We start from the raw sequence: 19,434 nt of genomic DNA, 5'->3' as shown, positions 1-19,434 counted from the left end.
ACTGCCAGGTGAAAGCATTTTCTTCTTAAGCATTCTGGTACTTTATCTGGATCTCTCCTTTGTGCGTGATGGAGATCACTCAATAATTTATCTTGTATTTCTGCCATATTCCCTGTTGCATTCCTACTCCTCAGGATGTCTACCTGTTAATGTTAGATCCTGTCTTTTATATTTGTTTCAGAGTGTTTTATAAGATCATACATGTAAAGTTTATATTTATGAAATAATGTATGTCAAGTTCTCAGTACAGTGCCTGGTACACAGTAAATGACATATAAATGTTAGGTTTTTCATAAATGTTGGAAGAATTGCTGAATTTTCCCGAAATAGCTCTAGAAGTAGACCAGCATGCAAATCAGTTAGTCTTTATTTAGTCTAGGTTGCTTTAAATCTGTATTTATAGACAAAATAAACTGACATTTTAAAGAGTATTTTTTGCTATAAAATCTTAAAATGTGAAATACAAGTTATTTAAATATACATATATGTGTGTATATACATGCGTATATATACATGTGAATATGTGTATGTGACTGTCTTTTAGTTAAGAGTGGGCTTCCAATCAGTTATAATATCTAATGTAAACAAAATGAATTTACATTAAATAGAAACACTCAACTATGAAAGCCCTAATTTTGATCCACATCCAATAACAATTTTACAAAATTTAACTCATTTAGCTTCATGCAAGAATTTATAGTAATATATTTTAATGTCAATCCCATAAAAAACAGATCTTTTTAGACCATGAGCAAAAAACAAAACAAAACTTATTATGTACAATATAGTTCAATTAGGATCAACAGGAAATGACAAGCATGATAAAAAATTACAAATGCTATCAATCTTTTCTTGAATAATTATTATTACTGATTAAAGTAGATTGCTTATAATAGTAATTTAACTCCAGATCCCTTCTAACGATTTGGTGAGTTTGTATCAAACATTAACGACCTAGACTCTTATGTTGTAGAGGGTTTTGAGAAATATCCAATGTTCAAATAAAGCTGTCAAAATTTTATGAATAATGTAAATTTCACAGACATTTAAAATACATCACTTGTATAGTGTCCTATGCCTAGTAAGTACTCAATAAATGTCTGTGGATATTATAATAGAGAAACTAAGGTACTGAATATTGTAAGACTTCTATGCTATGCACATCCATTTAATGCTTTGCTTGAAAGAACAACTAAATTATAAGTCAAATTTATTTCTTTTTATACAAAATATGCAGTACAAAAAATTGTCAGGGTTGCTTAGATTATGGAGTTAAGGTATGCAACTAATGAGACAAAGTTATAGGTGTAAGGATTGAATGACAGTCAGACTGACATGGAAAAAACTGATTTTTTTTCTTAAATTAGACTGTACACAATTATAGGAAAGAAAGAAGTTCACCTCTTCAAACAATTTCCTCAGCAAGCTACTAGCATTTCTTGTCATTAAAAGATCACATAAGTAAATGTTTATTTACAAAATATAAAGCTTACCTTCAAAAAATTAGAAAATGCTGACATAACATGTAATTGTACTATTTGCTGACGAGATGCTTTTGTGTGTTTTATACTGTCCAAAAGTTGTTCCAATACCAATAACCTTAAAATATCAAAAGCAAAAATGTTAAAAAGTGTGATAGATAAAACAAAATATCTATTTTTAAAAAATAAGCCAAAAGGACTTCCCCTGATGTTTCTATAGTAATTTGTTACTTAAGTTATATCGTAAAGGATACTAAAATTTATATAACTGATGATTAAAAATATAAAAAAGGAACCTGATTAGATTAAATAATACTTCAAGGACACGGGTTTTTTGGTGTGGGAATTCCTTCTTCCAATGCAAATAGATTGGCACTCATCTATAAGGGTGAGTTGGCACAGTGGATAGAGTGCTAGGCCTAGAGTCAGGAAGACTACTCTTCCTCAGTTCAAATCTGACCTCAGATACTAGCAAGTATAGTTAGTAAGCTGTGTAATTCTGGTCAAGTCATTTAACTGGTTTGCCTCAGTTTCCTCAACTGACCTCAGAAAGAAATGGCAAACTATACTAATATCTTTGCCAAGAAAACCCCAAATGGAATCATGAAGTCAGATATGACTGAAATGACTAAACAAAACAGCATCTGTAACAGTAACATAGATTTTAAGGGTTGCCAAAGGTTGAGAGAAATTAAGGAATTTGTTCAAGGTCATACAGCTACTGTCAAAAGCAAAACTGAATTCAGGTATTTCAAACTCTGGGTCCAACACTGTGCCACATTAATTCTTCAGAGTAAATTACATAAAAGACAAAATGGGAATGTTTAATGATTTAGTAGGGATAGTGCATTTGTCTTGTCCACCCAAAAGACTATATCAGATGGAAGATTTTTTCTTAAAAGTTCCAACATTCTACAACAAATATGGAAATTATTCTATGTGCTCCCTCTAATGCATCCAGACCATTCATTTATACGCATCATTCAACAAAATTCCTTGAATGCTCCTTGAATGCTCATTTCATTCAATTCCATCTTTCATGATTATGCTCACCATCTAATAATCTCCAGAAGAGTCTTTTCCCCTTTCTCATGAAAGCAGCTTCACTTCAGCAAATGGTAACATTCTCTCTTCACCCCAGTCTTTTGCTATCACTTTCTTTTTTTTTTTTTTTTTGTCGGTAAGGCAACTGGGGTTAAGTGACTTGCCCAGGGTCACACAGCTAGTAAGTGTTAAGTGTCTGAGGCCGGATTTGAACTCAGGTACTCCTGAATCCAGGGCCAGTGCTTTATCCACTGCGCCACCTAGCTGCCCCTGCTATCACTTTCAATAACTTTAACACTCATACTCGTGATTCTTCTAACACAGGCCTCTCAGTTCAACAACATCAACTCTTAGAAATTTCATCTCCTCAGTTATGCAAATATGTACCTGTACTGAGAGTATATTAAGTTATTCTATCTCTAAAATCCTGAACCCTGAAATTTCTTTCTCTGATTATAAATTCCTATTCATATACCTCTCCTACTGCATTTCCTTCTCCTAAATCTGCTCTTCATTCTCATCATGACCTCTGGTCCTTTGAAACCTTCCCTATTTGTCTATTACCTCTTTGCTGGCTTTACTTCTTTTTCTCTCAGAGTTGATTTTACAATCAGTAGTTTTCCACAATAATGAATTCCATACCCCTCCTAATTCCTACTCCTCCCCCTTCACTCCTGTTCCTGCCTTGCTAATTTTTTTTAATGTAATAAAAATTTTTATTTATAGTTTTGGGTTCCAATTTTTATTCCTCTTTTCTTCCCTCCCCTTTCCCCTTCCTGAGGTGACAATCAGATATGGGTTATACATGTATGATATGTCATTTTGTAAAAGAAAACTTGATTAAAAGAAAAAAATGAAAGAAAGTGAAAAGCATGCTTCAGTCTATTCCATCAATATCAGTTTTTTCTTGGGAGTATGTTTCATCAATAGTCCTTTGGGATTGTCTTAGATCATTGTATTGTTGAGAATAGTCAAGTCATTCACAGTTCTTCATCAAACAATATTCCTGTCTCTGTGCACAACATTCTCTTCGTTCTGCTCACTTCACTATATACATCATTTCATACATGTCTTTCCAAGACCTTTCTGAAGTCATCCTGCTTGTCATTTCTTATAGCACAATAATATTCTATCACCATCATATACCAGTTTGTTTAGCCATTCCCCAATTGATGGGCATTCTTTTGATTTCCAATTCTTAGCCGGGATTAATGTCCCAGCTTTTCCCACATCCCCTCCAACATCCAATATTTTCCATTTTTGTTGTATTTGCCCTCTAGTCTCAGCTTTTCTTTTTTTTTTCCTTTTCCTTTTTTTTTTTTGATGAGGCAATTGGGGTTAAGTGACTTGCCCAGGGTCACATAGCTAGTAAGCGTCAAGTGTCTGAGGCCAGATTTGAACTCAGATCCTCCTGAATCCAGGGCTGGTGCTCTATCCATTGCGCCACCTAGCTGCCCCCTCAGCTTTTCTAAAAATGATCATCTTGGGTAAATTTCTTTATATAAAATGTTCCTATGTTTTAGGCCTTAAGATGCTCTTAAAAAATGAAATTTTTCTTATTCCAAGTGTAAAGGGACTGGAACAGAGAAAAATTACTTTCCATTCTCAGTTTAATTTTTAAATGGAACTTCTTCAAGCCTTGGTGTTATATTGCCATAAAATGCAACCAAAAGGAAAATATCTAAGTATGAACTGTCCAAAAAAATTCCAAGCTTTTAATGCCCACCTGCTCCCTAATTAACTGCTTTTAGCTTAAGACAAATCTTAACTGTTTTGCCTCAAAAAAAAAAAAAAATACAAAGAGATGGTTCAAAGGGAGAATAATAGCAAGTGGGCTTTAATAAATGGTACACCATAACTATCAGAATATGAGAAAATTTATAGATATAATCCAATCATAAATTGTATAACTTCTAAAATTTAAAGCTCAGTGGGATAACTTTCCCATCTGCTGCCTTCATGCAGTTTGTTCTCCCTGGTCCTCTAATGAAAGCCACTGGGGACAGCAGATAATTGCTTATGACCTAGTTTCTCAATATGGTTTAATGTCCAGACTACTTTTCTTAATATTTCCCAAACTACTAACCATTTTAGATAATTAATAACAACCTGAGGTAGCAGGTTTCCTTTTTAATTACCTCTCAAATTTAAAAAAGTTATTTGAAAAATGATTTATACCCACTACAAGATGTATCAGAATTCAATATATGCATTATACTCACCATTAGAAGAGCATATACAATAATTTAAACATAATAATATGAAAATATTTTAAACAGTGCTACTCCAAAAAGGATAGCCATGAAAAATCATCCCATTTAAACCATAAATGGATTGTGGATATGAACAGAAACTTTTCACTAGTTATTAAGAAGGGGATATCAAATTATCTAGGTACAAGATTCATGTCAAAACGAAAATACATTTAAAATGAAAATAATGCTTTTAAAAATTTCTTTCCACTGCTATACACCCAGAGCCTAATTTGAATCCTTGAACCTTTAAAATATAGCTTTGTCCCTTTGACCAATGTCAGTTATTTGAAATTCATTTTATGCCCTAAATTACACTAAATTTCCAGGATAGCTTATACCCTGTTTTCTCTATAAAGCCTTCAGATGACAATTTCAGCCTAGCTTCAGTCTTTTGAGTTTACTGTCTCTGCTGTGAGACTTAATCATATACTATTTCATGAAAGAATTCATATCATAGGCTTGTAATATTATTTAGCTTTTCATGTATGTATGTCCCCACTCCTCGATTAGATTGTAGGCTCTATAACATGTCACCCTTTGCATTCCTATTGGGCCATAGCACAGTCATATACTCACAGTATGTGTTCAATTAATATTTGATGACTCAATTCTTTTCTGTCACAAAGATATAACAATTTCTCTAAATCTAACCTAAGATTTGTAGATTAACATAATGACCTCCCCATTCATTTGTATTCTAGCAGTATTCAACAATTGTACAGCATATTTTCATATGTCCATGTCTTACTCAAGAGATTCAAAATGTTTTACCTTTGAGATTCTGCTACATGGGCACACACAATTCCAAAAAGCCTGGCTGCAGAGCTGATAAGTGAAAATGTTGGAGGTAGGGGCTTAGGTACTGAATCTCCTTCTATACCCTTTTCATAAATTGAAAATGGGTCATACTCTAGGCTTCCACAAGCAACACCATTACCAAGCAGGAGCTGAAGAAAAACAACAACAAATGAAGCTTGTTAACCATAATCCACAAATGGCCATTATCCAGAACTATTAGCCAGGAACTATTTGAGAATGGACTTTACCTGTTCTTCAATAAATCTGTGGTCAGTGTCTTGTAGTAAAGGACTTAGTAATAAAAGATCATTCTGGTGACAGAGGGGTGGAAGTAGGAATGTGGATGCTGCCATTTGGGTATCAGAAGCAGTCAGGTCAACAGCTAGCTCTTTGAGAATAGCAGAGAGGCTTCCTGGTGAGCCAAAAAAAGAGAAAGAAAAGAAACATTTAATCAACTGTCAAAAATAATTCGTTTAGGTGGCTGTAACACAGGTAATGGATTTTATCTTTGTAAGAGTTGGGTTTTGTTTTCTTGTGTTTTTGTCCAGACCTATGGTTTCATCAGTGTAAAGCAATTACAACTTGGAAACTACTTCTAAGGCAGATGAGCATATCACCTGTAATTTAGACAGAGTGTAATCTAAGGCCCTGAGAGGTTAAAAGATCATGGCCATAAAGCTAGGATGTGTCAGAGACAGGATCTGAACTCTAATTTTCCTGATCTCAAGGTTATATGTTATTGAGGTCTGGTTAGTTTTGTTCTATTCTATGGACTAAACAGTATTCCTAAAAACCTGAAAAGATATCTTGTGGATACATGCTTCAAATGTGCTACTAGTTATAGGGTAAACCAAGGGAGAAATGTGAACTAATCAGGAAATGCATCACAACTATTGCAAAACAATGTAAAGAACATAATCTGATTATGACAATGTATGATTGAGGTACATGAAAGATAGCAAAAGCTAATTGCTCTAGGTGTACTTATTTGAAATATATGTTCCTGAAAAAGGTGTGTATAAATTACACTTATGAATCAGCTCATTTTCCACCACTGATTTACAGTATCATTTCAAATGTTTTTCTTCACTTAATTAATTTCAATTGTAATAAAGCTCCTCAAGTTTAAAGCTTTACTGTATGTAGTAGTGTGTAATCTGACTAGAATTTGGCGGGGAAGGTATTTTTAATCTTAAAAGCTTAATTTATATACTATCATATTTATCTTTGATCCTAGGCCCACTCCAAATTACAGTCAAGCAGCTACAGTACTGTAACTAAACACACAAGAATACACTTTACTGGCCCTTTTTATAAAGTAAAGTATTCTAATAGAACTGTGGAAAATCACTTATTAATTTACATTTTGGGGTAAATATAGTTTTTTCCAAACCCAAACTTCTTAAAGGCAACATTTATACTTTAATATTATTTTTACATCTAAATATATGCAAACAACATGACTGAAACATATAAACAGGAACATAAGCAGGTTTTTAAAAAAATTCATAACTCTGGCAACACAAACCTGTTCTAACAGGCCCCCATGAAGGTTGCAGTTTTTCTTTTTATCTGACCAGGCCTCTCTACCTTGTAGGTAGTCTGAAGAAATGATTTTAGAAAAAAATACTCTCTATGTAAGATATGTTCAAACTTGAAAAGTTTGTCTTATTAGTCCTGGTCACAAAATTACTTTTTTTCCTTTCTGGGGACTACTCTGATATTAGTGTAAACTATATCAAACAGAAATACATGGATAAGACTAAGATATTATAGCTAAAGACTTTTTTATATCAAGCAAAGCACACATTTAAATTAAATATGCTAATTTTAAAGCAAGCTAAGTACTTTCTTTTTCTCTGTGTGTGTGTGAGGCAATTGGGGTTAAGTGACTTGCCCAGGGTCACACAACTAGTTAGTGTCAAGTGTCTGTAGCCACATATGAACTCAGGTTCTCCTGACTCCAGGGATGGTGCTCTATCCACTGTCACCTAGCTGCCCCAAGTACTTTCTAAAAGTTATAGATTCCCAATTAAAGTAAGATTGAAAGTTCTTAAAATAGATACTGATATTTAAAAGATAATTTTAAAGTGGCTCCTGCAATACTCAAATACCTATCTTACAGCAATTTAGACGTAGAGAGTGGGAAAGGACTCCCAAGGCCATCCATTCCAGCCAACACCTGAAACAGAACTGCTTCTAGTATATACCTGGCAAGTGGTAACTTAACCTTTTCTTGAAGGCTTCCTACAGGAAGGACCCATTGCCTCTCTGAGCCACCTCATCTCACCTGGGAATAGCTCACATGGTTAGGAAGTTTTGCCCTTCTTCCCTAAATTTGCCTCTTTGTAACTTTGGTTATTACTCAATTATGTTCTATGGGGCAAAAAGAATCAGTCTAAAAAATATTTATAGCTGCTCTTTACGTGGTAGCAAGGAATTGGAAGTTGAGGGGGTGCCCATCAATTGGGGAATGGCTGGACAAGTTGTGGTATATGAATACAATGGAATACTATTGTGCTGTAAGAAATGATGAGCAGGAAGAGTTCAGAGAAACCTGGAGGGTCTTATGTGAGCTGATGATGAGTGAGATGAGCAGAACCAGAAGAACATTGTACACAGTATCATCAACATTGAGTGTTGACCTACTGTGATGGACTATATTCTTCTCACCAATGCAATGGTACAGAAGAGTTCCAGGGAACTCGTGATGGAAGAGGATCTCCAAATCCAAGAAAAAAAAAAGAAAGAAAGAACTGTGGAGTATAGATGCTGATTGAACCATATTATTTCTTTTGTTTTGGGTGCTGTTGGTTTTTTTTTCTATTTTGAGGTTTTGCATCACTGCTCTGATTCTTTCTCTTGTAACAGGATTAATGCAGAAATAGGATTAATGTTATTATGTGTATATATATGTGTGTGTATATATATGTATATATATATGTATATGTATAGAGATATATAGATATAACCTATATCAGATTACCTGCTATCTAGGGGAGGGGGGAGGGAGGGAGAAAAATCTGAAATTGTAAAGCATGTATAAACAAAAGTTGAGAACTATCTTTACATGTAATGGAAAAAATAAAATACCTCATACATAAAAAAAAAAAAAAAAAGAATCAGTCTAGGTCCTCTTCTTGGTCACAGTCTTTCAAACACTTGAAGACATCTATAAGATCCTCCAATTTCTTTTCTTTTCCAGGCTAAATATTCTTAATTTGCCTGATTCTCCCGATTTTCTAGGGCATGAATTTGAGGCCCTTCACCATCCTGGTTGACCTCCTCTAGGTGCTCTTCAGTTTGTCCATGTTCTTCTTTATGTGTATATAAAACTGGCTGTAATCTTCTCTATGTGGTCTAGGTAAGGTGCATAGAATAGGACTATCACTTCTTTTCTCTTGGATTCTCTCTCTCTCTCTTTTTTTTTTTAAGTGAGGCAATGGGAGTTAAGTAACTTGCCCAGGGTCACACAGCTAGTTAAGTGTCAAGTGTCTGAGGCCGGATTTGAACTCAGGTCCTCCTGACTCCAGGGTCGATGCTCTATCCACTGCGCCACCTAGCTGCCCCTCTCTTGGATTCTCTTAATTCCAAGTTAAGATTCTATTAGCTTTCTTGGTTGCCATATCCCACTGGTAACTCATACTGAGCTTGCAGTCCACAAGATGAATTGTCCTTTAATCATGTTTACCCTGCATCTGGGATTTACAAATTGGGTTTTTTGAAGTGAAGGGCTAGACTTTATATTTAAACTTGAATACACCATTGGATCTGTGCTCATTGATGTGGATATCCACAAATGATGTCAATTAAAACCCATCCACACTGCACATTTTTAAAGATTCAACCAACAATTTTGTCAAGAAGGGTCCACCCAACAGGTCAAGGGCTTTTTTTTTTCCATTTTCTTTTGAGATAGGAAGAATAGCAATGGAACACATAGGATATCCACTGTCTATCCCTTGTTCTTGTTATATAAGTGGTCATTAAAAAAAAATTACATTATACTATTTCTTCAGTCTTATTCCCTATTTGTAATATATTACAGCTTGTTCATGCCCACTGTGCTTCTCTATTACTCTTTTGGCAATCCTCAAAAAAGCAATGCTTTGTAGACTGTAGTATTCTATGAGTAAGAGCCATAATGTCACCACTAGAAGAATACTGGTGTTAAATAAGATGGATTTTAACTATGGGGAGAGAGGAGTGTGTTGAGTGATGTGAAAGGGTAACAAAAGCAATGAAAAAAAGGAGCTGAGACACCAGTTTTACCTCCTCATTTTACAGAGGAGGAAACTGAGGTCCAGAGAGTTTAAGTCTTTAAGCTGAATGTCTCCCATGCCTGAAATGCTTTACCTCCTCACCCTCACCTCTTAGAATCCCTGACTTTTTTCAAGATTCAGTTTAAATCCCATCTTTGCAGGAGGCCTTTTCCAGGGCCTAAGTTTCTTACTCTCTGAGATTACCTTTAGTTTACTCTGTATATATCTTGTATGCACCTAGTAATTGTTATATGTCTCCTCAATTACAATCTGAGCTTAATGTAAATGCATGAATTTTTTTTAATCCCCAGGGCTCAACAGAGTCAGCATTTGATAAAATATTTGTTGATTAGGACTGAATTTTAAGTGATTAGTTTGAAGTCATAGTAGATTTCAGAGCCAAGATCTGAATCCAAGCCTTTTGCCTTCAAATATAGTGCTAGATTGTGATTAAAAAAAATAATAATAACATGTTTGAATCAGTATGGGGGATCATACAGAAAAGTAGCAAGAACTTATTATCTAAATACTTTAAATTATCATTAGTTTGAGAGAAAAATCACCTTAAAAAAAACCTTGCAAACTTTTTTTTTTTAAACAATGCTGATAGCTACTGAAATCTTTAGAATCTTAGTAAGCTAAATTGATCAACTAGCAAGCATTTATCAAACACCTACTACATGTCAGGTATTGTGATAAGTACTGGTAATACAAAGAAAAAGGAAAAACAGTTACTCCCCTCAAACAGATTACCTTCCAACGGAGGAAACAACACATATAAATCAAAGTACACAAGACAAATACAGAATTGATGAATGGTAACCACAGATGGGATGGCATTAGCATCTGGGAAGAAAGGTCTGGTGGAGGTGGTACTTAAGCAAAATCTTAAAGGAAACAAAAGATCTGAAGAATCAGAGGTTTGGGTGGGAAACATTCCAGAGTAAAGCCAGAGCAAAGGTAAGGAGAAGCTGAGATGGAATATGATGTTCAAAGAACAGCAATAAATCCAGTATGGCTGCATTGCCCTATGAGAAAAAACCCTTGTAATCTAGATCGCTGGTTACCACTCTGGGGGAGTTTTCCTGTACTATCTAAATTCCCCCAATAGGTTAGCTGTCAGAGAGCAAAAGTGAAGTAACCTGACATCTTCTGGTTGTCATAAGGGATGTGAAGAAGGCAGGTACTGAAACTGGCAAACGATTCTAAGACTGAAAATTACTGTAACAGGTTATTCTTTTTAAAAAGATATGCACACACACAAAAAAGGGGGCAGCTAGGTGGCGCAGTGGACAGAGCACCGGCCCTGGAGTCAGGAGGACCTGAGTTCAAATCCGGCCTCAGACACTTAACACTTAATAGCTGTGTGATCCCGGGCAAGTCACTTAACACCAACTGCCTCACTTAAAAAAAAAAAAAGACATAAAAACCTTTCAGACTTGTGGGAAAAATGACTATTTGGAAAATCAAGTGAGTTTGGAAACAAAGGTACACACATGGTAGGTTAAGTGAGATAAATAAATTTATAGATTATGTTTATTTTACAATACTTAACACAATTATACTGTTTCTTATTGTAGTTTGGTTTTTTGGGGGTTTTTTGCGGGGCAGTGGGGGTTAAGTGACTTGCCCAGGGTCACACAGCTAGTAAGTGTCAAGTGTCTCAGACCAGATTTGAACTCAGCTACTCCTGAATTCAGGGTCGGTGCTTTATCCACTGCGCCACCTAGCTGCCCCCTCTTATTGTTTTTAAAAATTAAATGTCATTTGATGTTTTAATGGTAAATTACCTACTGTCAAAATCCTATGTGTGCATGAATCTGAACCTAAAACTAATAGAGGGACAAGAGCATTATTAGTATTAAAGTAGGAAGATCTGGACGTACTGGGTGTCCACTGACCTCTACAAGCTTCAAAGGATGAAGAGTAGGAAGGGGCCTTAGAGCTAGATTATCTACATACTGCTCACCTCTCTTGTATTACTGAAGAACCTTGGAAAGGTTACATAACTTACCCAAGGTCACACAAGTGACTTTGTAAAGGCAAGAATTCAAAACTAGGGAGGTCAATCCAGGCCTTATGACTAGTTTTTCCCACTATACTTCTTAAACTGTGGGTCATGATTCCATATGGGGTCATGTAACTAAATGTGAAGGTCATGAAAAATTTGCCAGTAAGTGTTTGATTTGTATACCTATTTTACATACCTATATACCCTAGGGCTGCATAACAATTTCTTAGTAGAAAATGGGTCTCAAGTGGAAAGTTTAGGAAACCCTGCACTACACCACACCACTTCTCAGTTTCAACTGTAAACTACAACTACTCACACTACCCAATAGAGTTGTTGTGAGAAAAGCACTCCTATTTATAAATGTGAGTAAATTACTACTGCTAATACAGTTGATTCTACAAATTATTTTTATCTTAATTAGAGTATCATTACTTTGAAGCATCCAGTATTCAGGATTATGTCTTAGATGGTTTTTGAGAATTGCTGTGTTTGAAAAATTCATCATCATTAGGCCAATTGTGTAAAGAGTCTCTTCCAACTTAACTGACTGATCCTGGGCCAAGGACACTAAGATCCACACTATAAGTCTTTACAACTTTGTCTTGGGCTCCGTTGGCATGAACTGGTAGAACTCAGTCCCCTTCAGGTTACAATGAGGCATTAGAGTAGGAATTTAGGGAAGAATAATATTTTTAAATGACCTAAATGAAAACTAATATCATAGCTGTACAAGAGGGTAGAAAAATACAATGACAAATAAATTATAAAAAGTTAGCAAATTAACAAAGTTTTTGGCTACACTATATTGTCAATATATTCTCATTTTTCTTTTATATCAAGTACTATATGAGAGAGGGCAAAGCACCAGTAAAATGGTGCTTACTCTTCCTTTTAAGGTTTCATTTGAATAAAAAACAATGACTTTCAAATCTGTTTTCTGAACATTTACTTATATAATATCTACTTATATTTTTAAACCACCAATTTCAAGAGAAATACAATACTTTCTTCCTCATCCCCAATTAATCTCCTAATATTTATTATAATCTGCACTAAGCAAATTATACTGTAAATCTGAAGTGTGGCTGAGAAAATAAGTCAGTTTAATATGTCTGAATCTTCAGGTAAATATATGAAAATAACTTTTTTCCTTTTTCAAAAATTTTGTGGGGGCAGCTAGGTGGTGCAGTGGATAGAGCACCGGCCCTGGAGTCAGGAGTACCTGAGTTCAAATCCGGCCTCAGACACTTAACACTTACCAGCTGTGTGACCCTGGGCAAGTCACTTAACCCCAACTGCCTCACCAAAAAAAAAAACAACCCCAAAACACACAAAAATTTTGTGGTTTGGCTGTTTATCAATGTGCAAGTCTGAACTGAAAAAGTTACCACTGGCTTTGAAATATTAAATTTGTTGTGCAGTAATTTACATCTAAAGAAATTTTTTTTCTTCATGGTTTTACCACCACTCACCCCCACCCCAAAATCAGCATGTTTGTTTCTTTATTTCCAAATTCAATTATTTTTTTCCAATAAAGTTATTTTCCCCACAAGTTGAAAGGTTTTTATATCTTTTTAAAAGAATAACCCATTATAGAAATTTACTTTACAATCTTAGAATTGTTTGCCAATTAAGTACCTGTCTTCTTCACATCTCTTATGACAATCAAAAGAGGTTACTTTACTTTTGCTCTCTGACAATGATTAGGCTAGCATTAACACAAGGCCTAATGCTGGCGAGTGTTTATTTAGCTATCTGAAGCCCATTTTCTTGTTTCACATATAGTTAGGTCCTAGTATGGATATCCAAATGTCTTATGAGAAAATATATGAAGTAATTATCACTCACACTGGGTTATTGTAGAAGCATAGATTATATTATTTACCTTAGTTGATTATGAGTAATGGATATGGCTGTAAAACACTGTGTGAATAATAAAGCAATACAGAAATATGAGCTGGGGGCAGCTAGGTGGTGCAGTGGATAAAGCACTGATCCTGGAGTACGGAGGACCTGGGTTCAAATCCGGCCTCAGACATTTGACACTTACTAGTTGTGTGACCCTGTAACTTCACTTAACCCTCACTGCCCCACAAAAAAAAAAAAAAAAAGAAAAAAAGAAAGAAATGAGTTGGTTGGTGACTGAAGATTTCCTGATGAGTAGGTGTGATTCAGATGGAATATAGTGAGGAAAAAAAATTGTATGCTAGAGTGAAGACAGTAGGCATCACACTTACAAATGAGTTTGCTTTATGTATACACTGTCTAGACTCCATGTTGGATTCAAGCCTAACTCTTGTGACTCAGTCTCACCCAGGATTCATTAAAGATATGCCTCTGATGCACTCTAGAGTGATATGTATTGATTTTTTTCCAAAGAGGAGAGGCAGTCTAGAACACAATAGACTTGTTAGTGGTTTTACTTTTTAAATTTATTCTCCTTATCTTAAAGAAATATTGAAAAATGGAACGTATTTACTAATAAAACACCATGAGTTCCTTGGAAACAATAATTTACTATATACCTGATGCATAACACTCATCAAATAGCAGCATCCATTTCTATCCAAAGTACATACCTGCATACATCTCGGGAGGTAATAAAGCCAATAATTCATAAAGTCTTTGTTTGTAAATCATTGAGGGGGTTTTCAAAGGATTTCCATATGCTTTCTGTATTGAAGAAAGTCTAAAAAAAAGTAGATTTTAAGTGTATAAATTATGTAACACTATACAAATAATTGATCAACAATTATTTAATAATGCCTAACATAGATATATAAGACACTGTGCTGGGCACAGTGGAGATACAAGTACAAATAATAAAACAGTCCCTACTTTCAGTGAGCAAGTTGATCTGAAAATGTGAATTAGCTAGGTGTATTTTAAGTGCTTTCTACTCATGATTCCTTAGGCTACAGATAGCTGCTTCATATAATTTGATTTCTTCTATGAGGCAAACTATTTATTACGCCTGGGATAAATACTCTCTCTTTAAGGACCAGCTCAGGAGGCCATCCTCTCCATAAATCCTTTTTTTGTTCCCTACTTGTACTATTATTCAAGTCTTAACAGACAATGCTGATTATTCTCACCATATGCCTTTTCTGCTCCTTCTCCTGGGCTGCTGAAGGAAATCACAAAACTGTACTGACTAGGGTTAAGCAATTTTAACCCCAGGTAAAAAAAGTTATACTATTAATCTTTTGTTTTGTTTTTTGGTGGGGGAACTGGGGTTAAGTGACTTGCCCAGGGTCACACAGCTAATAAGTGTCTGAGGCCGGATTTGAACTCAGGTCCTTCTGAATCCACAGCCAGTCTTTTATCCACTGTGCCACCTAGCTGCGCCTACACTATTAATCCTAACTGGGATATCAATGATGCATTCAATCTTTTTATCCTTCCCTGAATGACGATTACATTTTCTGAAGCAGATGTTGCAAACCTCTTCTCAATCCCCCTATACTGACTCCTACACATTCCCCTTTTCCCTCTAAGTAGAAAGCATTCCTCTGCCTTTACTGAGAAAATTATAGTTACTTGTGGGGAGCTCCCTTTTTTTCTCTTTAGGTCAGCCCCCAATTTTTCCTTTTTTTCTTCTTGTCTCTGACAATGAGGTCACCCTTGTCATCAAGGCCAACTTCTCTATTTGTGCTTTAACTGTATTCCCTCTGACCTTTTCTAGAAGCACAGCCTTCCATCTCTAGATATCTATTTATTAGCTTGTGCTCTGCTGTCTATAAATTTGCCCATAGTTCCCTCATCCTTAAAGTCTTCATTTGACCTGGCTATTTTACTCAAAAACTGGTGGTGTAAAAAAATCCCATAATTCACATCTTTTCCAATGTCAAACTCCTAAAAATAGCCATTTACAATCCCTGCCTCCAATCCCTCCCTCCTCTCACTTCTCAACCCCTTGTAGTCTGGCTTCAAACCCCACCTGTCAACAGAAACTTCTCTCTTCAAGGTTAACCAAAATTGTCTTAATCTCTGTCTAAAGGCCTTCTTGCAATCCTCATCTTTGTTTATACTTTTGCAATTTTTGACAATGCTGACCATCTCCTCCTCCTCCTCCTGGATGATCTTTCCTTCCTTCATTTTTATGTTTCAGGGGAAGAACATGGATGACTGGAGGAATATTGGTCCCCTAAATACCCTTGTCTACTCTAGAACCCTGAATCAGCATTCATCCCTTTTCAGTCATTCTCTTCTATTCCCCTGACATCTACCTACCAATAGGCTCAGGTTTTTTTCATCCTACAAAAGCTTTCCCTTCTACAACACCCAGTTACCATTTCACCTTTCTTTTATGGCCAAATTACCAGGAAAAGGTTTATCTAATGCTTCTACTTCTTCATCATCTAATGTCCATGTAATTCCTTATATTCTTGCGTCTATCCTCAAAGCTCTACCAGAACTATTCTTTTTTTTTTTTTTTTACACGGGGCAATGGGGTTAAGTGACTTGCCCAGGGTCACACAGCTAGTAAGTGTCAAGTGTCTGAGGCCGGATTTGAACTCAGGAACTCCTGAATCCAGGGCGGGTGCTTTATCCACTGCGCCACCTAGCCGCCCTACCAGAACTATTCTTAAAGGCTACTGGTTGTCTCAATCATCAAATCCAATGGTTCTCTTTCAGTCCTTAATACACTTTATCCCTGTAGCATTTGACACTATTGACTATACGCTGCTACTATTCTCTTCTTCTTTAGCTTCTGAGATCTGTTCTTTTCCTTGTGCTTTCATGTGTGCCCTAAATGTTTTTGGCTTTCTTGCTTTCACTGTATACACTCTTCCTTGGTAATCTGATTCACTCTCATAGCTTTGATCATTACTTCTAATCTAATGATTGCCAAATCTATATCACAAGTTCCAAACCTGCATTTCCAGGGATGTCCCAGAGAAATTTCAAACTCAACATATTAAAAATTGAATTGTCTCCCCAAGCCTCCCCATTTCTAAACTTATCCCAACTCATTCCTCTTCTAAACTTTGCTACTTCTAGTCTCCCAAGTTAGTAACCTTGGCATTATGCTTGATTCTTCACTTTCCCTTATCCCACATATCTAATCAGTTGCCAAATCTTGCTGTTTCTACCCATGTAACTGTACCTCTTTCAACGGATTCTTTATTTCTGCTATTAGCTACCATCTCCGTTCAGGACTTTCTGACCTTTCTCCTAGATTATCACAACAGCCTCATAATTGGTTCACCTGCCTCAAATTTCTCCTCACTTTAGTCCACCTTCCCCATTAGTGCCAAAGGGATTTTTTTTTCTTAAGTGCAGATCCAACGATGTCCTTTCCCTACTTAATAAACTTGAGTGCCTCTAGAATTAAATGGAAAACAATGTCTTTTGTTGAGCTCTAAAAGCATTTCTCAACCTGGCCCAAGCCTAACTTGACATTATTCCTTCTCACACACTCAAAAACCTAGCTAAACTGGCCTTCTCTGTTGATCATAGGAGATATTCCATGCCTCATCTCTCTATATGCACTCTTGTTAGTATCCTTCTACATCTTCTCCAGAAGAGTGTCCCTGCTATCATTCCTTTTCGCTCTTTAATCTTCAATTTCCCCCTATGTACTGGTTTCTTCACTGATGTCTAATAACAAGTCCAAATGTCCCCCATCCTTAAAACCTTCTAGATCCTACAGTCCCTCTACCAGGTTTCATCCTGTATCTTTTCTCCCCTTCTCACCTAAATGCCTAAATGTCTTGAGAAAGCTATCTATATAGAATGCCTCCACTTCTTCTCATCATTCTCTCTACTAAACCATCTACAATCTGGCTTTCTACTTCATATAGTTCAGATAAAACTGTTATCTCTAAAGTTATCAGTGATCCCAAAGGCCAAAGCTAATGACATTTTTGAAGTCTTCATCCTTCCTGACCTTTTTTTTTTTTTTGGCAGGCAATGGGGGTTAAGTGACTTGCCCAGGGTCACACAGATACTTCCTGACCTTTTTTACTGCATTTGACATTTATTGATCACCTCTCTTCTTTCAGGGCTTTCTTGACACTTGCTCTTTCCGTTTTCCTTCATATGTGTGTGACCACTCCTTTTCACTTTTCTTTGCTGGATCTTCATTCATTTTATGTCCATTAACTATAGGTATTCTCCAGTTTATATTCTAGCTACTCTTTTCTTTCAACCCTCACACTTGGTGATCTCAGCTCTCATGAGTTCAATTATACCACCTACCCAATCATATCCAATTATCTATGTAGACAATTCCCACATTTATATGTCAGTCGACTACCATTTCTTAATTTACCTGTGTGACACATTTACCATGTGTCAGGCAGTGTGCTAAGCAGTGGAAATGCAAATATAAGCAGAAAGAAAGACAATCCCTAACCTAAAGGAGTTTACACCAATCCTCCTGTAAAAGTCCTCATAAGGACCATTACAACAGCTTATTTGGTCTCAATACAGAAGTCTAGCCACCCTGCCCTCCAAATAATCCTCCACTCAGTTGTCAAAGTAATTTTCCTAAAGGGTACCTTCCCCTAATGCCCCTCTCCCCCTCATTCAATAAAGTCCACTGACTCCCTATTACCTCTAGAATTGAATAAATTTCCTCTGCTTGAAATGTAAAGTTCCTTATAACCTGATTCTGTCCAATTTTCCCCCTGTATTATTCCCCACCATACACTCTATAGTCTAACCTATTTGCTATGCCTCATACGGGGGATTTTATCTTCATAGCTTTGCAATGGTTTTTCTTCATCCCTCCAATTCATGGCTCTCCCTACTCATTTCCCCCCCTTAGAATCCCTACCTCAGCATAGATGGCACCTAAAAACAATTTATTCTTCATATTGATGAACAAATATTAACAAATCCTTAAGAATAAAATTTGGAAATATTAACCATATCGTGCTCAATCTTGCGTATAAGCACTTTAAAAAAACATTGTAAATTGATCTGTTGTTAGGTATTAGTCTGAATAGAAGTAAAAAGAACCACAGTACTGACAAAATCTCTGTTATTTTCCAGTGTATGTATTTATTCATTTAGCAGAGAGATCTTACTTTAGGGGAAGAGTTTGTTATTTGAGAGCACAGTATTACATTTTAAAGTAATATGGGATGCAGACTACCGGTGGATTCCAAACAACTATGACAGGAAATCACTACAAGTTTTTTTTTTAAAACACCCACTGAAAGGCATCACCCCAAATAATGCAATTCAGCAAAAACTTTTTTAAAAATCTACTTTTTTTGTCAAAATATTACATTAATTATAAAGTTTTACTTTCATGTCTAGTACTGATATGGAGATGATACTTGGTTCTCAAAGGCTATGCTAGTGAAGTGTAAGCTCTGGGAAGTTTCCTCACTCTGAAATACTTCACATAAGGGATAATAAATAAAATGTATTTTTGTCATTAAAGGGTCAGCCCAAGTGCTATGAAGCTCACTATCAAGAGTTAGCCAAGTATTGATGGATTTCTAGATCACAGTAACCCAAGAAACAAAAGGGCTACAATCTGTTGTTGGATATGACATCCATACAGATGAAATCATGGATTTTTTTTTCCTTTTCTTTTTTTTTTTTTTAGTGAGGCAATTGGG

The 19,434-nt window shown here is 35.8% G+C and overlaps 1 protein-coding gene across 1 annotated transcript in view; it reads right to left on the bottom strand.

The window, feature by feature from the left end:
• The window catches only part of HEATR5A (HEAT repeat containing 5A), a 174,073-nt gene that overhangs the window by 89,080 nt on the left and 65,559 nt on the right, over nt 1-19,434 (bottom strand). The window contains exons 14-17 of the mRNA XM_043988253.1: nt 14,434-14,543; nt 5,827-5,990; nt 5,552-5,727; nt 1,494-1,599 (exon numbers count right to left, since the gene is read on the bottom strand). Coding sequence (XP_043844188.1) covers nt 1,494-1,599; nt 5,552-5,727; nt 5,827-5,990; nt 14,434-14,543 — 556 coding nt within the window. The remainder of the gene's footprint in view (nt 1-1,493; nt 1,600-5,551; nt 5,728-5,826; nt 5,991-14,433; nt 14,544-19,434) is intronic.

This window comes from Dromiciops gliroides, chromosome 2 (assembly GCF_019393635.1).
Source record: "Dromiciops gliroides isolate mDroGli1 chromosome 2, mDroGli1.pri, whole genome shotgun sequence".
In the NCBI taxonomy this organism is placed as follows: domain Eukaryota; kingdom Metazoa; phylum Chordata; class Mammalia; order Microbiotheria; family Microbiotheriidae; genus Dromiciops; species Dromiciops gliroides.
This window is presented reverse-complemented; position numbering and strand designations above follow the sequence as displayed.